Source organism: Mastigoproctus giganteus, chromosome 3 (genome assembly GCF_048544385.1).
Source record: "Mastigoproctus giganteus isolate SK-2022 chromosome 3, ASM4854438v1, whole genome shotgun sequence".
Classification (NCBI taxonomy): domain Eukaryota; kingdom Metazoa; phylum Arthropoda; class Arachnida; order Uropygi; family Thelyphonidae; genus Mastigoproctus; species Mastigoproctus giganteus.
Window position 1 is genome coordinate 47494579 of NC_143577.1, and position 26840 is coordinate 47521418.

The window sequence follows — 26840 nt, forward strand, 5'->3', positions numbered from 1 at the left end:
AATTCACCATCATTGAACGGTTTACTTTCAAAAGCGATCAAATATGCAACAAGATCTAGAAAATCTTGATAGCTGGCATGTACAGCAGATAAATTTCTTGACTGATACGTTTTAAGTATGTTTTGCTATTGTCTTAATTCGTTTTGTAACTTTGATCACTTTTCTTTCGCAGCACTCCTTTATGTTGATCATAAGATTTATGATTGGAATCAGTGTCATTTTAAATTATATTCTTTAAAAACTCACACAGTCTCCTGATACACCAAACACACTTCAATGAAGTAATAGTCTTCAGTTCACCTTGGATCAAAAACACGACACTCCAAATCGATTTTCTCCTTTTTTGAACATTTTTAAGAATGATTTTTTTTTTAATTCAATACAAATTAATAATAATAATTCAATGCAATGAACAAGTTATATCAAAATACATAACTGTATTTAGTGTACATATGACTGCACTGAATCACATGTACATGATCGATATAATCGAGCTGGACGCTTGTATACCCTGTACACGCAGTGGCGATTGATGCTTTTTAAGTTCATTTTCCGCGCGGGCCTTATAAAAATTATTCGTGGGCTGGATCCAGGCTGTAGGTTGGACACCACTGCTCTAAACCAAAGGTGCATACCCAGACACAATACTTTTATCGTATTGTGTGACATTGTAGTTCCTACGATGTCATGCTATATGATAAAAATAAATTGTAGGAACTACAATGCCATGTGATACGATAAAAGTATTATGTTTGGGTAGGCACTTTTGTTTTAGAGGGTTCTAGCGTACCAAAGTTTCAGGATCGTAATCTCTTATAAATGTTTAGGCAAAATAGATTCCACAAAGTTGAAATTTTGTAATTCTTTATTAGGAACTACAATGTCACACCCAATGATAAAAGTATTATATTTGGATCTTATTCCTTAATTGGTTACACTCCCTTGCGACACCATTGTAGTTGTTACAGTGCCATGCATTTGGATACAATGTTTGTAGAAGAATAAGAGAAATTTACCTCAATATAATACGTAGAACACTTCCATATGATACTCTCCAGAAATTAAAACGAATAAAAGATTAACACAAAATGATTACAGTAAAAAAAATCAATTGAAAACAATTCAAAAATTAATTAAAATTAAAGTTAAACGTAAATTTTAAAAGATGATTTTCCTTCCTTCAAAATTTATGTTTAACTTTAATTAATATTTAAAATTTATTTTATTATTTTATTTTTTTCTATTTTAATTAATTTTTGAATTGTTTTCAATTGATATTTTACTGTAATCATTTCGCGTTAATCTTTTATTCATTTTAATTTCATACGGAAGTGTTCTAGGTATCATATCGAGTTAAATTTCTCTTATTCTTCTAATTTTTCATGTTCTTATACAAATATTGATATCAGCGTAGAACATATTGAGCACCATAGTGCTGCTGTATACATTTTATTTATTGTATCAAAACTTGATACAATAAATAATATGTAGTTGAACAATCAGGATATCCCTTCTAGTCTTATCATCTGCCTACGATGGCTGTTATTGTTATTGAAACTTGTTAGTCTATGACATTCTTGGCAAATTGCACGGAGAGTGAAGTGTGCAGGATAGAAAGTTTTTCTATTCTTTAAAGCTGTACCATCTTCATTGTATAAATATAATAAATACTTTTCAAAACTTATAAATGATGTACTTTCACATTGTTCACTGGACAAATAGTGGGTAATCTATCAAATAAACCAGTGATTAAGAGTACAAATTTTATAAAATAAAATAAAAGCACTGAATTGGAAATAAAAAAAAAATAATAATTAAAAAAACTGAGCATTTTTTGTTGTTGTTGTTGTTCAATTTTTGTAATAAGATTTATTTTTTCAAGAACCTTTAAAGAAAGATGCCAAAATTGCCCTAAAATAATTTTTTACGGATGTATAAGGTGAGAGAAGCACACATATAGAAACTGGTATGGTACGGCATTTCTTCAATATTTGAGGAAACTATGCTTCATTCAACAACAAAGCACTAAAAAAAAAAAAAAAAATCAAAATTAGCAAAATATCTTAGAGTGCAGTTTTATATTAAAATTAATACCAATCAAAGAAAAATATAATCGACATTTCTCTGACCAACCATTCTGAAGGTCTGTGTAATTTAATAACGCAGGCAGCATTATCTGAAAATTAAATGGAGCTTTTAACATGTTCAAAAAAATAAATTATTCCATTATGTTTTACTTGTTAATGAAAAAACATGAAACTTTGACATTGATACAAAAGAAATATCAGCAAGCCACTTTTAAAATACAAACCGAAGCTTCCAGTATTGAATCGTAAAAAGAAATTCCCTGCAGAAAGGACATAACCAAGTAAGCATTAATAAATTTAGTGGAATTCACAATAGAATTTCTTAAGTCTTAATTAACTTGATCAGGTATATATAAACCCATAGACCCTCAAACCTTGCAGTTAGTTTACCTGAGATTACCTATCATTAACATGTGACAAGTTAGTTAAAACAAATGAGAACAAAGTTATTAAAAAAAAAAAAAACTATTTTTGTAAATAAAATAAGGTTAACATTTTTCAGTATTTAGTACTGTATGTATCATTTTCCCTTAAAATTGGCGGGAGTGCAGTAGCGCACGCTCTTTGAGTAGACCGGGGTTAAAGCCCCCCTGACTGCTGAATACGGTCGATCTGCCAATCCGCACTGGACCAGCGTGGCAGATTATGGTCCATTTCCTTCAACATGAATTGTTGAGGAGGCTTCCATCCTGCAGTGCGTTAATAATAGCTGCACTTTACCCCCCCCCCCCCCCCTTTTTTTTTTTTTTTTAACAGCAATATGATTGCCATATTTGAATTCAGCAAGGTCAAATTTACAGGGATCACTTTGAATTTTAACAGGAAGCAACCCCATCCCACTGACCTATCAATGTAATAGTCTTTTTTTTTTTTTTTTTTTTTTTTTTTATTATGAAAACCCCAAACACAAGAGGTAGTAGAACCTATAGTACTTAGTACTGTGCTTCGGTTAAAGGTTCAGAAGACAACAGAAGATATTTGTTGACATTAGACTTGAACTTCTCTAAACTGTAATTTTCAGGAAATATTTATAAAGGAAGTTGTTCCAGAAAACAGCAGTTGAATGAATAAATGAGGAAGATGAAAAGTTGGTTCTGTGAGTTTGAAGTTGGACAGGAAATGGATGTTGGCTTGTGGCAGCACGTGTTCAGACTGTTTTTAAAGAGAGCAGGAATTATAGAAACCAATTCAGAAGAACAGTGCCCATGGAAGTATAAGTAGAAAAGGCATGCAGCAGAAACAGTATGTCTATGAGACAGCAATTGGAGAGACGATTAGAGAGGAGTCATTAATTAACCTAATTCACCTCTTCTCAATGGAATCTAGAAGCCTCAGAGATGTTTTGGGGGGCACCGCCCCAGATGTGGGAACAATATTCCATAGTATGGCAGATTTGTGATTTGTACAGAGTGAACAACTGTTTGGAAGAAAAGTAACGGCGAGAACAAAAGAGAAAAACAAGTTTTTTTCGAGGCAGAGGAAGCAATATTTGTAATGTGCTTGTGCCAAGAGAGATAAGCAGTCGGGGTAATCACCAAAGATAAGCATAGGAGCAGAAGAATTCTTTTTGTGAGATATAAGACAAGACTGAGTTTTCGAAGGATTGAAATCAAGTAAGTTGTCTTTGCCTCACTGGCGAATTACTTGGAGATTGGTATTTAAGAAATTGGTAGCGGATATTCGAGAAGTTGAAGCTGATTGAGCAGGGAAAGGTTTCTCAAACTGGAAAGTTTAATGCAATGTGATATCATTGGCATAACTGTTGATAGGATTTCCAGTCAATGAAAGAATGTCATTAATATACAAGAGGAAAAGAGTGGAGAAAGAACTGAACCTTGGGGGACACCAGCATTAGTCGAGAAGTTAGAAGTCAGAGAGCCATCTACCATAACCCTCAGTGAGCAATCAGAGATAAAACTGGATAACCAATTACAAAAGACAGTTGGCAAACCATAAGATGGAAGCTTGTTTAGAAGACCTTTTAATGCCAAACACAATCGAAAGCCTTTGAGATGTCGAGCAACTGCTTGTGTTTCACCAACTTTTCCATTGAATTTGTCTATAAATGAGTATAAACAAAAGCCAGAATATCAGCAGTGGATCGACACCGACGGAATCCATATTGGTGATCGTTGATAAGATGGAAGGTTTCTAGGTAGTTTAAGAGTTGGTGGTTAATTGATTTCTTCATTACTTTAGAAAGAGTAGAAGTAATTGCAATGGGACGAAAATTGGATGGGAGGGATTTGTCACCCTTTTTAGGAACTGGCTGGATATGAGCAAATTTCCAAGCAGAAGGAAAAACACCTTTAGAATAAGAAAGTAAAAAAAAAAACAGCAAAGAACAGGAGTAAGTTCAGGAGCACAGGTTTGAGAACAAGTGGAGAAATACCATCAGGACCTGGATCTTTCTTAGTATCAAGATTCACCAAAATCCTTCTGACATCCTTTTGACGGAAGACCACAGGAGGCATTGAATGGAGCGTGTTGGGAATGGTGGGAGCTGTTTTACCAAGATCATTAGGGGGAAAAAAATTGGTTGCTAGCAGGTCAGCTTTTCCCTTGGCTGAAATGAAAACAGAACCATTTTTTTTTTGACAGAGGTGGGAGCAGAGATGGGCAAAAGTTGCGGCCATTAGGGCAAGGGGCAAGATTTCTACTCTTAGCCTGTTCAAAATATAATTAAGTGTATCTGAGATCAGATCGATAAACATAATAACAATAATATGAAATCCGACAGGACGATAAACATTGATATAGATTCAAACATTAAAATCATATGTACAAAAGAGGATTGTATTAAGTTAAGTTACCTGTAAAACAAGTAATAATTAATCAGTTAGAGAATAGAAAAATAATAAAACAAATAATAAACTACAATAATTAGATGTGAACTAGTCACTTTGCAGTTGAGAAGAGGCAAACTTGTGGATGGAGTTCATCAGTGACTGGGAGTTGTCAAAGAAGTCAATGAGAGAGTCATTTGCCGATTTGCTGATTCTGTTCAGTTGACTGAACTTCATAAAGTCCGTGGTGGCAGAGTCACGGCGAAGCGATGTAAGGTTTCTGACTTGTCTGCAAGGAGCATTGAAGTTGATTTTAGTGAGGATATCAGATGCTTCATAAGTTCCAGTGATTACTTTGGCTAGAAGGGTGGTGTCAGCAGTAACTCTTCTGGTGCACAGAGGCCTCAGATGAAAGTAATCACACAGCGATTCATAATACACTGAGTGATAGAATAGAGGATTGTGGTACGTAAGGTAATAGAGAAAATTTTTTTGGACTGCTTCAATTTTGTTAGTTAAAGTCTTTGTGTGAGGATTCCAGATGGGTGAACTGAATTCAAGGATTGGCAGAACAATAGTTTTATAAAGGATAACCGCATATCTGTAGTTTTTGAACTTGTATGTGTTATGTTTGATGAATCCCAGTGTTTAGAATGCTTTGCTGATGATTTTAAGGACATGAGCATCGAATTTAGCACTGCTGGAGAAGAGAATCCCCAAGTCGTTAACTTGGTCACACCTTTCAATGATCACAGAGTTAATACTGTACTCTGTATTTATAAGTTGTGGAGATCTGCCGGATGAGAAAGAGATTACTTTTCACTTCGAGGAGTTAGCAGACAAGCCATTCAGAGATAGCCACAGAGAGAATTAATGGAGAGCACATTGAAGCTGTTGAGAATCGGTAATCTCCTTCACTGCTGAGTAGATCTTAAGATCATCTGCATAGAGAGCAACTTGAACATTGGAGGTGTAGATGAAAGAAGGAAGATCATTCACGAAAACAGTGAAGAGAAGAGGACTTAAGGGGGAGCCTTGTGGTCCTCCACTTAGTGGTATAAAACAGTCTGAGTTCACTTGATTGATAACGCTCAAGGAACGATGCGTAATATAGCTGCATAGCCATGAGAGCAAAGGGTCACGGATACCATATAGCTTAAGTTTTTCCAGAAGTTGTTCATGCAGGACTTTATCAAATGCCTTAGATATGTCTGTGTAGACTGCATCAACTTGTAGGTGGTTATCAAGAGCTTCAGAGGTGTAGTGCCAGAAAGGAAGTAAATTTGTGACTACTGACTTGCCACTGCAGAAACCATGTTGATTCTGATCAATGAAAGGCCTGAAGAATTCGAAGAGATGTTTGTGTACTGCTGTATGTTTAGGATTGTCCGGTATTCTTGTAGGAAAATGAACAATCTGTGCAAGGTCATTAGTAATTGCAAAAGCCTCAGCACCTCAACCAGCTGGGTCGGTGTGACTAGAAAACGGAAGACAGGTGGAGTTGTGAACATTAAAATTACCTCACTGTTATGAATGTTACAAGTTGCAAAGAGCTCCAAGTGATTAGTGGAGTTGGGAGAATGGTAGAGACAACATGTGAGTTTTACACAGGGAGGTAAAGAGGTTTTAAGCCAGAGAAGATTGAAAAAAGGAGATTCGAAATTACCAAGTCTCTGACAGGGAATATCGGAATGGACATATGCACAAGTACCACCTTTGAGGCGAAAGGAATCATACGGCAAATAATTTGGGCAACTGAGATGAACAGTAATTGAATCAACCGATAACTGAGATTTTGTCAGAAAAAGTACATGGGGTTTGACAGACTGCAGGTGGAAATGGACATCATTGAGATTAGAATTGAGACCATGTATATTTGTGAAATGAACTAGGAAGTGTTTGGGAGGTTTAGATCTCTTTGCAGATAAGCTTACTCTATTAGTTTTACAATTCATGGTGTTTTCGATACTAAGAAAAGGGTGGGGTGGGAATGCTGTATGAAGTGATGAAATTTTGAATATGTTGCACGTGTGGTAAGAATATATCCGGATCCTTGACATAACGTGGTCTCGGCAATGCATACACACTACTCGGACTCCCTCCAGTCACTATATGGCAGAGTAGAAGTAGCAAGATTATACAATAGCTAATCCAGAAGCCTCCTAAAGAGTTATCAATAGGTTTGGTTCATTGTACTAACTAGTGGCCGGCCTGCGAATACCGTTTTAGAGCTGTACCCTTGAAATGTAAGGAGGATTGGATCTCGCCGTGATGTTCATCATAATCTCATCAGTCATATTGCATGATGGAAGAGATGGGGAAGGGTTGACTGGAACTTAGCTATGGAGACTAAACATAGATTCCACCACTTCACGCCTCCAGTAAGCTAAGTGGTGGTATTTCACTGGTTGATGAGAGTCATCTGTTGTAATACTGAGCGATAAGAGGAGAAATCGTTGAAGTTAAACATAAGAATGGCACCTGAGGTAAATGGCATCTATCCAGTTATATTAAAGCAGGCGGCAAAGTAAGTAAACAAACCATTAGCCATAATTATGAGAGAATCCTTGGACTCTGGGTCTTGGATTCCAGTCCCCATGGACTGGAGATGTACAAATGGTTCTCCAATTCACAGAGGGGGATCGAAAGGTGATTCAAGTAATTACAGACCTATTCGACCCCCCCCAGGTTTGGTGTTGGCCAAATTGTTGTTTTGTATATTTATCAATGATATTGATGAAGGTATATCAAGCTTAATGTCAAAGTTAAAGTTTGCAGATGATACAAAGGTTGGCAGGGTTGTTAATAATAATAATGACTGTATGATGCTGCAACCGGATCTGAAAAAAAGTTGAGCAGATGGACTGAGAGGTGGTAACTGAAGTTGAACAGTGACAAATACAAAGTACTGCATATGGGTAGCAGTAACCCCCAGAGAAATGTACCAACTGGGTGGTGTTGCACTCAGGGTAGTGGAGAATTAGAGACCTGGGTGTAATTGTGCAGTAAGATATGAAGTTTTCTGTGCAGTGGAGACAGGCTGCCAGAGTAGGTCATGGAGTCCTGTTAGTGATATACAGGAATTTTGCTAGCAGGGATAACGAGGTGATTATCCCCTTGTATAAAGCAATGGTGAGGCCACACCTCGATTACTGCGTACAGGTTTGGAAGCCTTGTTGTAGGAAGGATGTAGAGTTACTACAATGAGCATTAAGACTGGTGAGAGTAACAAAGGGTTTCTCTTGCGAAGAAAGGCTTAAGTACTACAAATTGCAGTGTCTGGAGACTAAGCACCTGCGAGGTGATCTGATTGGATCGAACAGACATCAGTGCTGATGGGATTGTTCCTCTTGCTCAGATTACACTCAAGAGGGAGCATAAACTGAAATTGAGGAAAGACAGTTGTTGAATAGATGTGCAGAAATTTTCCTTTAGCTAGCAAGTGGTTGATGGCTTGAACAGACTTCCATCTGTCATTGTGGAATTTTATAGCTTAAAAATGAATTCATGGAAGAAACACTTGGAGCAAATGGATTGGTTAAAAAGTAAACTTTTTTTTTGTCTGGTGCTGTATAAGATCACTTTCTTGTATCGTATGCCTATGCTAATTGTAGCAGGTGAAGCTTAATGGCCATGAGTCTTTCTAGAAGTTCACCCAGATTGGGAAGGAGAGCGATGGAGTGTCATGATCGCACATTATTTGAAGGTTGCCTGGTTTGGAGATCAGGAAAATAATGGAATATTTAGTCTGGTGGCATGGAAATTTTTAAGCACAAATCGTCTCTGTCTTACATATACCAGTGATTGAATAAATAATCCTTACGGACACTAGAAGCCTCCCACTCTCCTTGACATTTAAATATTTCATTAGCCATGTATATGGATGCTGAAAACCATGAAGAGTTACTAGTCTGTATCATTGTCCAGACTAGTTAAAGTTAATTGGACAATGGTATTGCTAAAATCTGGGAGAATTATTAAATGTGCAGGCAAACACTGCCCACTTAACGGATTTTACTGTGAAACGGTCTGTGGGTTTTTTTTTTTTTTTTTTTTTAAAGAAAACTTCAGTCACGAGAGGTATTGTAATCAATAGAACTTAGTACCATGCATGGATTTAAGGTTGAGAAGATGAATGAGTCTATTTGTTGACATTAGGCATCTGTGGATTATAATTTTCAGGAAATACATATGAAGGATATTCCAGAGAAACAAAAAGTTGGGTGAATAAATGGGGAAAGAAGAAAATTTGGTTCTGTGAGTTTGAAGTTGTACAGAAAAAGGATGTTGACTAGTTGCTGCATGTGTTCGGACTGCTTTGGAAGAGAGAGAGAGAGAGTGGGAATTATAGAAATAAATTCAGAAGAACAGGTAGTCATGGAAGTATCTATAGGAAAGGCATGCAGCAGAAACAGAACATCTGGGAGACAGAGAGTGGAAAGACTGTTAGAGATGAGTCATTAATTAACCTAACTGACCTTTTCTGAAAGCGATCTAGAAGCTGAGAGGTTTTATGGGCACTTCCCCAGATGTGGGAACAATATTCCATGGTAGGGTAGATTTGTGATTTGCACAGAGTGAGTGAAAGAAAAGTAATACCAAGAGCAAAAGAGAAAAAACCCCAATTTTTTAGATGCAGAGGAAGCAGTATTTGTAATGTACTTATGTCAAGAGTGATTAGGAATCGTGGTAATCCTCAATAGAGAGATATGATCTTGTGTAGAAATTGGAGTGTCATCGAAGATAAGCAGTGGAGCAGAACAGTCCTGTTTGTGAGATATAAGACTGGACTGAGTTTTAGAAGGATTGAAATCAACTAAGTTATCTTTATCCCAATTGAGAATTACCTGGATATTGGCATTTTTAAGGAATTCAAGAAGTTCAGTCTGTTTGTGCAGGGCAAGGTTTCTCAAACTGTAAGGTGGAATGCAATGCGTTATCGACAGCAAAACTATGGAGAGGATTTCTGGTCAATTCAAGAAGGTCATTAATATACAAAAGGATAAGAGCGGGAGAAAGAACTGAACCTTGGGGAATACCAGCATTAGTGGAGAAGTTAGGAGACAGAGAGACATCTACCATCACCTGCAGGAGTTGTGAGAGAGAAAACTGGATACACAATTACAATAAAAAAAAAAAAAAAAAAAAAAAAGGTTGACAAACCATAAGTTGACAGCTTATTCAGAAGACCTTTATGCCAAACACTATCAAAAGCCTTTAAAATGTCAAGAGCAACTGCTTGAGTTTCACCAAACTTTTTCACTGAATTTGTCCATAAATGGATAACATAAGCCAGAATATCACCAGCTGTTGGTGATATTCTGGCTTATGGTACCCATTTGTGGCAACACTGATGCAACCAACGCAGTTACGTTTTTGAAGAGTTAATAATGGCAGATATGAATAAAAAAGCTAAAATGTCTGGGCGCAGTACGAAGACTATAAATGTGAGAAAAAGACTGAATTTGAAAATTAAATTAGACGTTTTCAAGCAAATCGATTCTGGTCAACGACAAGCGGATGTGTGCCATAATTTAGGACTTGCAAGTTTAACTGTAAGAACAATTATAAAAAAAATGAAGAATTAATTTTACCAGTGGGAAAGACAGCTGTTCCACTGCAAGAAACTAGGGCTAGGCCGGCTATTAGGATTGAAATGGAAAGATTTTAACTAATTTTATTGAAGATAATATCCAATGCAGAATTCAGTTAAGTTAAATATTATAAAGGCGCCTCCGTAGCCAGGTGGGAAGGAGCAGCAGTGCGTAACACATGTGTTTCTTGATTAGACCGGGGTTCGAGCCCGTCACCACCAAATACGGAGGATGCGGAAAGGTCAGGAAATGACCACCGCATATCCCGGAGCAATATGGCCTTAGTTGCTAATGCTCCTAAAAAAAAACCAAATAACAACAATAATAACAAATATTATAAAAAAAGAGAGAGAGAGAGAGAGAGAGAGATTAGCCAATATGATGATCTAAAGAAAAAAAAATAAAAAAATGTGGAACCATTTAAAACTGGTAAGGGCTGGTTGAATAGATTTAAAATCTAGGGAGAAGCCGCAAGTGCAGATCAAGGAGCCGAAACTTTCAAAAAAGAACTTGTTAAAATTATTGAAGAGGGATATTGTGTGTTATACTTCTCAACAAGTTTATAACATAGATGAAGCAGGACTTTTTTTGGAAATGAGTGCCTAAAAGAAGTTTCATATTGAAAGAAGAAGGGAAAAAAAGAGAGGTTTCAAAGCGGCAAAGGATCGATTGACTTTATTGTTCGGTGGTAACACTGCGGGAGATTTAAAATTAAAACCCAGTTTAGTTTATCAGGAAGTGGGCAAAAGTACAACCCAAAATCGACACATTTTTCGTGATTAAATTCATCAATTAAAATAAATTTAGATCAATTAAATTCATGATTTTAATTGGAATTTTAAGTTTAATTTTGATACATAAGTAGTTACCACATAATTATATATGTATGTAGTGCAGAATATTTATATGTACAAATATTTGAATATTAAATATTTTGACCGACATTTGTGCATCTTTTCACTACCGTTTATTATTGATTAGGAAATATCCTATGGCACCGACTGCAACTCACAAATACATATGTTACCTTATGGAAATGTGCTCGCTTAGCGTGGATTCACTTAGCACTCTGTTTTTACGGAACAAATTATCAGCGTTAAGTGTGGGTCACCTGTAATGTCCAAATAAAGATCGGGAAACAAAATGTGCAAACTAAAGGGTGCTAAGTGGAATCAGAATCACTAGGTGAGGAACACAAGATGTCCAGTATAACTGAAGACGACCCAATGGAATAAGCTAAACAAAACAATTGTGGGCCTTGTGTGCAACTTGCTCAAAGTAGAGCATTTTCTCCAGTTACACGCCCAAAGATTCTATTTTGTCACTAATCAAAGATTGATAACAAAAGAGGAAAGTATAGACCTCTTCTGCATCCAGGAGCCATACACTCACAATTGTAAGGGGCAGGGTAGTGGAGGATGACCCAGGAACACCCCATGGGAAGACTATCATTGTTCAAAATCAATGCTTCATGGTCACCAAATTTAATGGCCTCTGTACCCCTTATGTCATCTCCCTCTACTATCACCCCAATATGGACATACAGGGGTGGCAGTGCATGGTACATACAGGTACGTACAGGGATCTCTTCACTATCTTCAGACTGCTCTTGACTTCCTTGCTGCTTGTAGAATACTTAACAGCCATGGATATCTAATGCAGTCCCAACTGTGGTTCATTCTAGGTTAGGACCACGGGTCCATTTCTTGAAAAATTTATCACTGCCTCCACTTTAATGTGTGATTCACATTAAAGCAATCAATATGGAACTGCTTCCATAACTCCAAGGAAAATATGCCAGTTGACATGATGAGTATGCAAAAGAAGAAACCCACTTCACATGTTGTTCTCTGATGGGCTTCTGAACTAACCACCCTGAGACACGTGCTTACCCTTGAACCCAGAAAAGAGTTGATGCACTGCACAAGAAGCCTTCAAAATAAATACACCAGCTCATCTTGGACAGTAAAACAATATCGTCAGCACCACAAGGATCTCTAACCACTGGAGTATTGTTTTCTGCACTGTATGTTGTAATGAAAATCAAATCTACAACAACAACACCAGAAATAATTGTCATTCATAATAGAACTCAGTGCTGCCCTCAAGTAAACAAAAAAAAAAAATAGCAAATATTCTGGGCATTTGCATTTGGAGGCAGAAACCACCAAGAAGTTTGTAGAAGCTTATCCACAACACCTTCTCTTCTTTAACAAATGGCTTCAGTCTGGAATCTTTCCACATCCATTGAAAGAGGCATTCTCCAACTCATCCCAAAAGGACTGTACCGTTTTCCAAGCTAATTAAACACCTTCTACTGTGCCACTGCCAATATGGTTTCAAGCAAGGTTACTGCATTTAGATGCCATGTAAAAATCGCCACTGCTAACAATGTACTGGATAAATATCTCTTGGCAGTCTCCATAGATTATGCTCGTGATTTTGATGCCATTTGGTGGTAGAGCATCATCAAATGTCTCTGTCACATGAAAGCTCCACATAAAGCTTTATAGATGTATATAGAACTACTTAAATGACTGAACCATCACCATCCTGACTAATGCAAACCCTCTCTAAGCAGGAGTCAGCATTAACTTCATTCTTTTGGAATATTGTTCTGGACAAGTGGACCTTGGAATTACTGAGGTGGTGGTTTTTGCAGATGACCTTAACCTGCTTATCATCACAGACTCCCTTGCCATCCTAGAGCAACACAAATGGTGCACTTAGCAGTCTTCACACCTAGTTGTGTAACCACAAGCTTGCTAACTTATCCGATAAAATGAATAATCGTTCTAAAGGGTACCTTCACTTCCCAGAAATCCCCCACCATTAGGCTATCCGGCTGATCCCTCATCTGAAATATCTGGAAGTCATAACTTATCGAAGGAACTTTCGTATCGTGTATGCAAAGAAAGTGAACTAAGATGCAGGCCTTGTCAGAACAATTGCAAGATGAAAGTGGAGACTAGAGAGCAGATCCATAGTGTATCATAGCATCTTCATCCTGGTGATAGTGTATGGAGCTGGTATTATAGCATCTTCATCCTGGTGATAGTGTATGGAGCTGGTATTTGTATCACTACACCATCACCATGGTAAAACTTCAGAAAGTAACTCAATTCCTGCCAGAGTAGTAGGCTACACTTGAGGGAACTGATGACCATCACCAAGGCAGGCTGGTTTCCACTAGCCCCTCAGACCACAGGCATATTCCCACTGGATCTTGAACGTATATGTTGTGGATGCATATATTGTCTTTGCAAGAATGTACTGGTAAACTACCTAGACATTGCTCACAATCTGACTAGCAATGTGTACAGGGGGGGATGGAGAAGAAATTAGATTGAAACTCCTCTAGTTACAGTAAGAAAAATGAGTAAACTCAAGAGAAAGGTTCTGTAACTAAGAAATTACTTTTGCAGGTTGGAATGACCTGTCATAAAATCTTCCCTTGGTTCTCACCTGATCTTGTAATGTTTTTAATTACTGGTCATGGCTCTTTTAATGACAAGCTTTAGAGCCTTTGGCTTGCTGAGAACCCATGCTCTTCTTGCAGTGTTGATGGGGATTGAGCTCATAACTTCTATGATAGCCCAAACTATCAAATCCAAATCCAAAGAACTGCACTGGTAAGCAAAATAAGAACCCATCCACATGGAGATGGATCTTTGTAACCAGAGAATACTATAAATCACTCACCAACCGTGCTCCAGCTGCCTTTAATATTAATCATACTATCCTCTGCCAGAACATCCAAAATGTCCAATTCAAAAGAGATAAGGTCTCCTGACAACTCTTATCCTATGAACAACTGCTGAACCTGTTGTTCTTGCTAACTCCATACAGGATAGGAGCCCCTTCTGGGAATCCTATCCTGTATGAGGTTAGCACTAGAAATGCCAATCCTCTCGGCGCCTCCATAGCCAGGTGGGAAGGAGCAGCAGTGCGTAGCACACGCTTCTTGATTAGACCGGGGTTTGAGCCCATCACCACCAAATACAGAGTATGCGGAAAGGTCAAGGAATAACCACCGCATATCCCGGAGCAATATGGCCTTAGTTGCTAATGCTCCTAAAAACCAAATAACAAACAAACAACAAGCCAATCCTCTCCATCTAGCTAACCCTTTTTGTGGTTGAGGTCCAGACCTATGTCTTTGCAACTTGGTTCAACCACAGGAACAGCCTGAAACAACATTTTGCTGATGCAATGAACCTTGAGATGGAGTGGGATTAATACTGCTAACCTCACATCAGGGTAGGTTAACTTCAAACCCTCAAGGAACTTATCAATGATGCAGGGGTATGCTGCACTACCATTGGACTTAAAATGCTTGGTAGAGAACTCCAAATGCTCACCCACTCCAGGATATGATCTCCCATTGCGAACCGTGCAGCGGGTTGGCAATGGGAGATCATATCCCGGTAGGATTCACTAATTCTAGCCAATGGGATAAGATTTGCTCTTATCCAGGAATAGAATTCTGAATTGGCATCAACACTCTGCTCCACTCCCTCTCCCACAGGTAGGCAGGCTTCCTCCTGGAGGAGACTCCTATAATCATCCTCCATTTCTCCTTTCCCTATAACCATTTGACTCTTCCTGTTCCGATTCTGCACTTTCTCACTCACCATTGACTCATTCCAGCCTCACCTAGGCAGACTGGGATCAGTCTCGACAGCACTCTGCTGCTCGTTTGAATCCATCTGCTATACATTGATACTGTGTATCTTCTCTAATGAGTTGTAGGTAAGCAGCCAAATACAGCATAGCCCACACAAAACTACACGCATTGTTTGGTCTTTAGTGGCTGTACGCTTCACAAGTGAAATTTTTGCAGTTGAGAGAGAGAGAGACCGACCTCTGGTGCTGTTTGACAAAATGCACAATGGGCATCATTCTGTTTTGCTTGGATATGTAGCCCAAGCTATATCACAATTATGCATCATATCATCCCACTGGCATTCAGCCAATATTCCTTTCCTTGTTATGCACCTAATAAAGTGGGTATTAAGTGTAATTGTAATTAGTGTTAATATTGTGTAATAAGTGTTTTTATAGTGCATACTTATACTTATTTTCTTTCCTTTTTTTTCTTTCTTTTTTTTTTTTTTTTTTTCCAGACTGATCACAAAGGTGAGTTCATCTCAACTGGTAAGGTTTTATAATTGAAAATTTGTTTAACAGCAGTATCATTTTGTTTAATCATTTTTAATGCTAATTGCATGCCTTTTATTTATTACTTTTAGTTATTTGGACATGAGTTTTTTATATATATGAACATTATGCTGGAATAATATGTATACTGTTATTTATGTGTTCATCTGTACTATGTTGGGAACTTAATAAAAGACACCATTCTGTTTAAGAGCTTCTGCTAGCCAGGATAGCAGTCGTGATAAAAACTTAAGCTTAGCTTCATCTTACATCATTTGCACATCAGATGAATATCAAAGATTAAGTATACTGCTGAATGGCTCCAGAAATTTAAAGACTCATCATGGGCTGTCTTTCAAAAAGTGTGGCAAAAGTGCAACCATCAACACCAAGGCTATGAGGGAATGGAAGAAGGTGGTTTCTTTTTTGGTTTTTTTTTTAAACAAGCTTTGTTGACATACAACTAAAATGACATCTTCATATATATATATACATATATATATATATATATATATACACCAGATAAAATACTTGCATTTAAATGTGAAAAATGTAGTTTTTTTTGGGGGGGGGAGGAGCAATACAAAAGATTACCATTCTCCTAGTGGCAAATACATCTGGCACACTGCATGCAGCTTCCTCTTCACCAGTGAAAAGGTTCAGAAGCCACTATTTAAAGTTTTTAAGACACAGTAATAATAACAGTGGCATGTGATGCAAGAAAGCAAGCGTATGAGCCTATGTAGCATCAGCCAAAAAAAAAAACAAAAAAATTCACACAACCATTCCCTCTATATATCTGTCCAGTTCCTCCTTAAATTTATTAAACCTATCAACTTACACAACGACAGATGGAAGTTTGTTCCAGCAATTAACCACCCACTGGCTAAAGGCAAATTTCCGCACATCTCTTCTACAGCTGTCTTTCTTCAATTTGAATTTATGCCCCCTTAGGTTTGTAATCTGAACAAGTGGAAGAATCCCATCAGAATTCAGCATGCTCAACCCATTCAAGGCCTTATACACCTCAATCAGAGGTGTATAAGGCCTTGTACACCCGTTGGCTAAAGGCAAACTTTCCCACATTTATTCTGCAAATGTCCTTCCTCAATTTGAATTTGTGCCCTTCGTGTTGTCTGAGCAAGAGGAAGAATCCCATCAACATTGAACTTGCTCAGTTGGATCACCTTGCTGGTGCCTAGTCTCCAGACACTGCAATTTATAGAATTAAAGACTTTCTTGGTAAGAGCACGCCTTTGTTCTTCTCACAAATCTCATTGTCCTTCTCTATACTCTTTCCAGCAGCTCTACGTCCTTCATAAAATTAGGCCTCCAGACCTGTATTGAAGTGCTCAAGCCATTGCCTTATACCAGTGGTGTCTACCCTTTCCCCGTGCAGGGGCCATATTCAAAGTTAGATTTGTTTTTTTATCTGCACTGAGTGATTCGAGAAAAATTAAGTGTGTTACATTTTCAATGAAATGTACTGGTACTGTGCATACACTTTTGTGCAGCCACCATGTTCAGTGAAATGTACAATTGGAGGCCTGGAACATTTTGATAGAACCTCGTATATACACACGCTTCTGGTTGGACATGCACATATTTGATACAAAACATAGATAAAATAAACAGAATTCACACCAACACATGCCTTCATAACTTCAGCACTCTCACATATTCTCTGCAACAAGCACTGCAGTCTTTTAAATTCATTTATTTACACTTATTTTGGCATCAAATGTACAGTTTTTGAGATACAGTGAAACTTCTCCTAACGGACATCTCTCTACAACGGACATTTTCAAATTCCCCAACTCACCTCCATTGGTTTTAACGTGTTTGCAGCTTCTGTCTAGCGGACATTTTCTGTAACGAACGCGGACAGGCAATCTGCACTGTTTCGTTTAGATTAGCACTTAATTTGATCTCCCCATGACGGACAGCGGGCGAGCTTACGGCCCTTTTTCTAGGAACGTTTCTTCCACGTATTGCCTCAATCGTGTGTTTATTTTCTATTTCCGATTCTCTGAATTTTATCAAGGTTTACGTCACGGTTCTAAACCCTTTTTCAAGAATTTTAAGGCACGTGTAAAACTTCTGATGAATTCGGTGTGTGCAGGGGGGGGGGGGGCAGGATTTTGTCGGCCTTTCGTCGTTTGAGTTTTGAGTTTTGTTCAGTGTCATGTGAAGTGCACAATGTCTTCTCGTAAACATTTAACTTTAAAAGATAAAGGCTAACTCATTAATGCGTATGATCGGCAAAAAAATAGCGTTCGTAATCTTTCTGCAAAATTCAAAATCGGGAAGATGCAGGTAAGCGACATCCTAAAGAAAAAAAATGAACTGCTCAAACAATTTTGGCAACACGGAAATGATCAGGTTCAAAAATCATTCCCGAAAACTGTTGGACTTCAAATTGACAATGTTACGTATGAGTGGTTTTGTCGCGAACGTGCTAAAAAAATTCCCATTAATGGGCCTATTATTAGGGAAAAGGCTTTGGAGGTTGCGAAATCTATGGGAGTAAATGAGTTCAAAGCTTCTGTGGGATGGCTAGACAAGTTCAAAACTCGGCATAAGATTTCTTGGAAAACCGTAAGTGGTGAAGGTGGATCTGTTGGTACTGGGGTTGTAACAGAGTGGACCGTCAAATTGGAAGATTTATGTCGTGATTTTGAAGCTAAGGATATTTACAACTGTGACGAAACAGGGTTGTTTTTTAAAGCTCTTCCTGAAAAAACAATGAGTCTAAAAAACGAAAAGTGACAGGGCAGAAAAATTTCTAAGGAACGCTTGACTGTACTATTGTGTACAAATATGCCGGGAGACTTTGAACAACCTCTTGTTATAGGAAAACCACAAAATCCTTGTTGTTTCAAGGGCATAAAGTTGAATCTTTTGAATGTTGACTGGAAGTCTAATAAAAAAGCGTGGATGACACGAGATATCATGAGCGAATGGATAAGTCACTTTAACCAAAACATGATTCGTCAAAACAGAAAAATTATTCTTTTCATGGATAATGCTGCATGTCACCCGCACATTGAATTGTCCAACATTCAAGTCGTTTTTCTGCCACCAAACACATCTCCAGAGTGTCAGCCCTTGGATAAAGGGATAATAAAAAATTTTAAACTTCACTACAGAAAACGTGTTTTAAGACATCTCATTGCAAACATGAACAATGTAACATGTGCGAGTGACCTTGCAAAGAAACTCAGCATCCTAGATGTGATTCAATGGATTTCCTCTTCAGTAAACGCAATTAGAAAACAAACTGTTGTGAACTGTTTTGTAAAGTCTGGCTTCTCAAATGCAAAAATTGAAGTTGTGAACAGCAATGTGGAGCACCAAGAAGAACAAGAACTTCAACATCTGTTGATAATGTACGATACTTCCGCTACAAGTGACCCTGGCTACAAAGATATAGACTCGAACCTCACTGCAAAAGATGGTGCTCTAGATATCAACGACATTATCATCGATATTTTTCAAGAAGTTCCTCATGAGGATGAAGAAATGGAAGGAGGCCATTCTGTCGAAGAACATATTAATGACGAACCACCGATGAAAATAGAAGAAACGCTCATACAAATCAATCGTTTAAAAATGTTTTTCGCCGCTGAATAAGATACTTTAGGACTTTCGATGGTTTCTTCACTCCAAACAAATGTTGAAAACAAAATTATCAGCCGGAAGAAGGTGCAGAAGAAATTAAGTGATTACTGTATGTATTTTTCTTAAGATAAAGTCATAATATGCATAGCACAATTGTATGTATATTATTTACAAAAATATTGTTCAAAATCTGTATATATTTTAATTTAATTTTACATTAACCGTTTAACGATTTTTCTTTTTTTTCTCCCTCAGACTTCTTGTTAGCGGACACTTCTCTCTAACGGACACATTTTCGTTCCCCATGGCTGTCTGTTAAAGGGAAGTTTCACTGTAATTAACAAAATTTTAAATACTGTTTTAATTCACTTTCTGTGCAGGCAAATATAAAAATTATTTGTGGGCCAGATACGGGCCATAGGTTGAATACCACTGCCTTATACAATGAGATAATCACCTCCTTATGTTCTAGCAAAATTTCTCTATATCGTTGACAATACTCCAGGTGCTCTCCTAACAGCCTGTCTGCATTGCTCAGAGAACTTCATATCTGACTGCACAATTACTCCCAATTCTTTTTTATTTTACACTACCATGAGGGTAGTACCACACATTTGGTACTTCTACCCATATGCAGTACATTGTATTTAGCATTAGCATTAGTAGAGGCATTTGATGCAAGAAAGCAAGCTTATGCAGCATCAGCCAAAAAAAAAAAAAAAAAAAACCCACTTCCACTTCACCCCTCTGTTTGTTCAAAATACCTGTCCAGCTGAGCCTTAAACTTATTTAGGCTATCAACCTCCACCACAAGGGATGGAAGTCTGTTCCACCAACCAACCACCCGCTGGCTAAAGGCAAATTTCCGCACGTTTATTCTACATCTGTCTTTCCTCAATTTGAATTTATGCCCTCTCAGGTGATTTTTCTGAGCTAGAGGAAGAATCCCATCAGCATTGAGCATGCTGAAACCATTCAAGGCTTTATACACCTCTATCAGATCACCTCGCTGGTGCCTAGTCTCCAGACACTGTAATTTGCAAAACTTAAGCCTTTCTTCGTAAGAGCACCCCTTTGTTCCATTCACTAATCTTGTTGCTCTTCTCTGTACTCGTTCCAGCAGCTCTACATCCTTCTTGAAATGAGGTCTCCAGACCTGTATACAGTACTCTAGGTGTGGCCTGACCATCGCCTTATACAATGGAATAATCACCTCCTTATCCCTGCTGGAAAAATTCCTGTATATCATTGACAATACTCCATGAGCTACTCTTGCAGCCCGTCTGCACTGCTCAGAGAACTTCATATCTGCCTGCACAACCACCCCCAAGTCCCTTTCATTCTCTACCACTGTCAGTGTAGTACCCCAGAGTTGATACGTTGCTCTGGGGTTGCTGTTTCCCATGTGTAGTACTTTACATTTATCAATGTTAAACTTCATTTGCCACCTCTCAGCCCATCTGCTCAACCTTTCCAGATCCTGTTGCAGCAGCATAGTGTCAGTAGTGTCCTTGACAACCCTGCCAACCTTTGTATCGTCTGCAAACTTGGACATTAAGCCCGATATACCATCATCAATATCATTTATAAATACAGAAAACAATAATGGACCCAACACTGAGCCCTGAGGGACTCCACTAATAACATCAGTCCACGATGAGCAGTGTCCATTGATTACCACTCTCTGTCTTCTCCCCCTCAACCACCCCTTTATCCATAGCAGCAATTTGCCTCCAATGTCACACTGCTCCAATTTGTGTAGCAGTCTTCCATGTGCAACAGTATCAAAAGCCTTTCTAAGATCCAAGTATATAATATCAAAGTTATTCCCTGCATCCAGTTCTTTTGTGACTGCATCATAGTATCCAATCAAGTTGGTCAGGCAAGACTTCCCCTTAACAAAACCATGCTGTGTCTTAGCTATAACTGAAGTCTTGTCTAAATGATCCTGCAGTGCTTCTTTAACCAGTGCCTCCATTAATTTTCCTGGAACAGAAATTAAGCTCACAGGTCTATAATTACTTGTGTCAGCCTTTGATCCTCCTTTGTGAATTGGGGTCACATTTGCACATTTCCAGTCTATGGGTACCTCCCCTGAGTCCAAGGAAGCTCTCATAATTATGGCTAAGGGTTTGCTTACTTCCTTTGCTGCCTCCTTTAATATAACTGGATAGATCCCATCCACCCCGGGTGCCTTTCTTGTGTTTATCTTCAACAGTTTCTCCTCCACTTTACTCCCAGTTATTTCAAGATTCTGTAGCTTACTGCTAGAGTTGAATACACCTCTGGCATTCCCCTCGCTGAATAACTCCTCATGTGTGAATGTCGATGCAAAATATTCATTTAGTTTGTTAGCTACCTGAGCAGGATCATCAACACTTGACCCATCAATATCAAGTGGACCAATCTGATTCATCCCCTTCCTTCTAGAGTTTACATAAGTAAAGAACTCTTTGCTGTTTTTCTTTGCATCCCTTGCCAAGGATTTCTCGTAATCTGCCTCTGCCTGCCTAACCTCCTTTCTAACTTGGTTGCATATCAACTTGTATCTATCATAGGCTTCTGTGTCATGTGTTAATTTGTATGTATCCCATGCATTTTTCTTCTCTGCCATATGCCTCATTAGTTCATCTGACAACCATTTTGGCCTAAACCTTGAACAATATTTCTTAGTTGGTATGTAAAGCCTAGTAGCTTCCAAGATAAGTTCTTTGAATGCTTCCCATTTTGAATTTGCTGTTGGTAACATCATCAGTTGGTCCCACTGTATAGAATTTAAATACTGTCTCAGTCCATCGTAGTCACCTTTACGGAAGCAATAACCCTTCCCTTTACCCCTAATGGTAGTTACCTCTTTGAGTAAATCCCACTTCAGCACACTGTGATCACTGCCACCTAGTGGTTCATTTATCTGCAGATTCTTAATGCATGAAGAATCACTGCTGATAATCAAATCAAGAATATTACTCCCTCTAGTTGCCTCCCGGACATGCTGATGTAGAAAACAATCATCCAATAAATCCACAAAAGTCCTGCTAGTGTGTGAGTAACCAGCCCCCAAATTCCAGTCAATATCTGGGAAATTAAAATCTCCCATTATAAGACACTCTGATTTACTGGCCCACTCTATTTCCCTGTACAGTTCCTTATTATACTCATCAGAGTCATTAGGCCTATAGCACACTCCTACTCTCAATTTTGATCTCCCAATGTTTATGTCACACCAAACTGACTCCACACTGCACTGTCCAGCAATGTCGACTGGCTTCACTTCCTTGGTTTTTATGTGTTTCTTAACTAATAACATAACCCCTCCTCCCTTCCTATCCTGTCTATCCTTTCTGTAGACGTTGTACTCCCCAAATTGCAGTTCTGCATCCCTTATATCTGTGTGACACCACGTCTCTGATATCCCAACAATATCTGCCTTCGATGTTTTGAGCAAAACCTCAAATTCATCAAAGTTATTTACTAAACTCCTAGCATTGGTGTACACACAAGTATACCTGCACTTGTTTCTATTCTTAGCTACCCTAACACAACCCATGTGTTTACTTGTACCGCAATGGCTCCCAGCAGTCTCTGAAATACCATGCATCTTGTTTTTCAGGCTTCTGCTCATTCTAATAGAAGCAGTGCAAGAATCTCTTTCACCTCTGCCAGTGGCTACTGTCAATCTATTGGTCTTTGTCTCCCCCCAAGCTAGCAGTTTTCCGACCCACCTAACACTGCCTCGATAGCATCAGCAAATATTCTTGCACCCTTTCTATTTAAGTGTATCCCATCCCTGTAGAAGCAATCTCTCCTGTTAACAAGTACAGTCCAGGCTGAAAAAAATTCTACCCCTTGAGCCTTGCACAATCTTTCCAGGGCCGAATTGATCGACAAGGCTCTCATCATATACTCCCTCCTATCGTGTCTGGGCAGAATTGCAGACACTTTCAAATTCAACCCTAATTCTCGGCTTTTGTTCAACAGTGACCTGTACTTGTTAAGTAATTCTGCCGGTCTCCTACTCTTAATATTATTAGTGCCAACGTGTACAACTATATCACCTTTTGTGCCCTTAAAAGATGATATTCGCTCTACAACGTCATCAACCTTTGCCCCTGGCAGACATACCCTGGTCCTGTTCCACCTATCTTTTTTACAAAGCATGTTCCCCGTTTCCCTGACAATAGAGTCACCAACAACTACTAGTTCCTTCGGGACCAGCGCATTCTGCCTTAGGGGTTGTCTCTGTGTCACGCGATGCCCAAGTGCAAGCTCTGGCGTTGATGTGGGCAGCTGAGAGCTTGATGGGCCCCTCAATTTAGTTTCTTCGAGGGCATCCACCCTGTCCTTCAAGCTCTCATATAGGCCCACAAGAGTGCCGAGTTGTTGCCTGATATCGATACACTCCTTGCATCGCGCACACACAAAGACATCCCCCTTGGCAGTGTCATGTCCCGTACCCGATTGCTCTGCAAACATCAAGCAAACAGTGCATTTTATAAGGCTGTGAGTCAGAGGACAACTGCCCCCCTCAGTTCTGCTCTGAGCCACAGCACTTCCATTAGCTTGAGCCTTTTGCTTTGCTGCTCTGGTCTGAGTCATGATTCTATTAATTTATTAATTAATTATGTTATGTTATTAATTATATTACGTTTGTAATCTAAGTCGTTATATGTATTTATTTAAATGTACAATTTAACTGCTAACGAAGTTCAACTAACGCTATCTAGTACGGTATATAACCTACGGTATATCTAGTACGGTATCACAATGGCGGGAAAGTTACTAACGGTAACGGTAGTTACGAACACGTGGAAACCCTTACCGATACTTTTACAAGGCCGAGTAAAGAATAAATACACCAAATTAATCAAAAAATCACAAAATATTGTTATACTACTAATTTTAAATCAAAAGTTTTAGAAAAACAATAATTTCAAATCAATAAATAAGAAAAATCCACTTAGCGGCTTTGAACACGACCGTCACTATTAGCCTCATCAGCAGACTCGAATTTATCAATGTTAAACTTCAATTGCCATTTCTCAGCACATATGCCTAACTTTTCTCGATCCTGTTGCATTAGCATACTGTCATTAACCACTCTGCCAACCTTTTTATCATCTGTAAACTTGGACATTAAGCCTGATACATCGTCATTACTATTATTGGTAAAGAAAATGACAATGGGCCCAACACCGAACCCCTGGAGGACTCTACTAATAGCATTAGTCCGTGAAGAGCAATATCCATTGATTACCACCCTGTGTCTTCTTCCACTCAACCATTCCTTTATCCATAGCAGCATAATGCCACAGTGTCCAATTTTTACAGCAGTGCTGTAAAATCAATCAAAATCAAATCAATGTGCTGCAAGCAATGTATTTGTGTTTCGGCATGAGGATTAGGTTGGTGAAAAAAGTGACTTTCAGCTGCTTCAAATTGTTCATGATTAATAAAGAAAGAACACTGCAATTCTTCTATTAATTATGAACAAAAATTGAATGATTATGAATAAATTTGAGTTCTGTCATCACCTAGTTAGAGGGAAATATGTTTTGAATAATACATCAAATGGATGCAAACATGCATGTTTCAGGATATGCATGAATGGAGAGCAAGTATCAAACTTTTGTTTTTTCTTTTGCCAATTTTATAGAATATCAATATAACCACTATTATCTGCACAAGTGGACACACCACAGCACCTAGGAGTGATGTCACCAATCGGTGAAGCATACATCTTGGCGCATGGTTGGTGCCTGTGAATTCATCATTGGAAAGCCCACGCAGTGGGAAAAGGGAAGGATCTGACAGAGTTTGAATGGAAAATAATTTTCAGCATTAGGAAGGTGGGCCATCATCTTGGATTGCAGCCCTCAAATCCCAGTATATGATATCGAAAGCTGTGCTTGCAGTATCTACAAGCATTGTCAGCTGCTTCAGGGCTGCTGTAGTGAAAGTATGGCAGGAGTGGTCCAAAGAGACACACAATGTGCCGGGATGGGAAGACCACCACTGGGACAACAGGCAGAGAAACATTTCTGAGCACACTATTCAGTGGATGCTCTTGTAGATAGGCCTACAGAGTAGGTGACATGTGAACACCATTAGTGGACATTCACAAATGGAAAAGAAGCCCTGATAAATTAAGCTTGATTGTGCTGGTGGACAATTGTTTTTAATAGCAAGCAGGTTAGGATTGGCATTAGTAGAGGCATGTGATGCAAGAAAGCAAGCTTATGCAGTATCAGCAAAAAAAAAAAAAAAAAAAAACCTCACTTCCATTTCACCCCTCCGTTCGTTCAAAATACCTGTCCAGCTGAGCCTTGAATTTGTTTAGGCTATCAACTTCCACAACAAGGGATGGAAGTCTGTTCCACCAAACAACTACCCTCTGGCTAAAGGCAAATTTCTGCACATCTATCCTACATCTGTCTTTCCTCAATTTGAATTTATGCCCTCTCAGGTGATTATTCTGAGCAAGAGAAAGAATCCCATCAGCATTGAGCATGCTCAAACCATTCAGGGCTTTATACACCTCTGCCAGGGGGGTCTGGAAAATTGATTGCCAGCAATTTAACGCTGCGTCAGTTTATCGCGTTTTACCGTCTAGAAGCAATGAGATGTGTTTGGTCAAATCATAAAAAGTTATTTTTTATTTAAGTTTCTGCCTTAAGCTATGATTAGCGTATTTTTGGAATTCTATGAACTGTGAGAGAATGGTACGGGGGTAAAAAAAAAAAAAAAACGCATGTATGGAAATATGTAATTTAATGGGTAGATTATGTATTTTAATAGTTACATGTATCACAAAAATAGTCAAAAAAATCCATTATTTGAACAATATAACAATTGGTTAATTTTAAACTAAACTAATTATAACATTAGTATGTCATAGTACACTGCAAAATTTCAAAATGAATGTTTATGCAATCTTCAGAATCAGTCATGTTGGGATAATTAATTACTAAGAAACTGTAATATTCACAACACACACAGTATGTAAATTATTAATAAGAAATATTATGCACTGTACCTCTTAGATAATCAACAATATAACCCCGTTCATCATATGCACTAACAAGCCTTTTAATTCGTTCATCACAATCGCGATACTTCTTTTTTTTGTTGCCCGTAACACTTCCACTTAAATATTGTTCAATGCGCATTTCGTTAATACTTTGTTCTTTTTTAATGCCATCGATAAATTTCCAAATGTTGGGATGATAAGCAGCGACTTGTTCCTCAAATCCTCTATGCCACCCTTCAACAGAATTATTCGTTCTTGGTAATCCTCATAGTATTATTTCAAACGTTTCGAGAATCTGTAGCCAAGCAGCATCCCCTAAGCTTCCAAGTGTAGATACAATGAAACGGACGATCCGAAATATAAGAAATCGAAATTTTGATGGCCCAGTTCTTCCAACACATCGTAGAGACATTGTTTTTACAGAAGAATATAAAACATCATGCAATGGAGAATTGTTTCTACAATTTGATTCTGGACCCGAGGACAATCGTGTGTTAATTTTCAGTACGAAAAGAAATTCGCAGTTGTTAGTGCGAAGTGAACACTGGTATGCCGATGGGACTTT

The 26840-nt window shown here is 38.3% G+C and overlaps 1 protein-coding gene across 2 annotated transcripts in view; it reads left to right on the forward strand.

Annotated features, from left to right (window-relative positions):
* LOC150087934 (uncharacterized) overlaps positions 1–26840 on the forward strand; it is a 281611-nt gene that overhangs the window by 224717 nt on the left and 30054 nt on the right. The window contains exon 3 of one of the 2 annotated variants that reach the window (XM_090369275.1): positions 15594–15624. In XM_090369275.1, the coding sequence (XP_090225401.1) occupies positions 15594–15624 (31 nt within the window). The remainder of the gene's footprint in view (positions 1–15593; positions 15625–26840) is intronic. The other variant, XM_090369276.1, reaches the window with a different exon arrangement.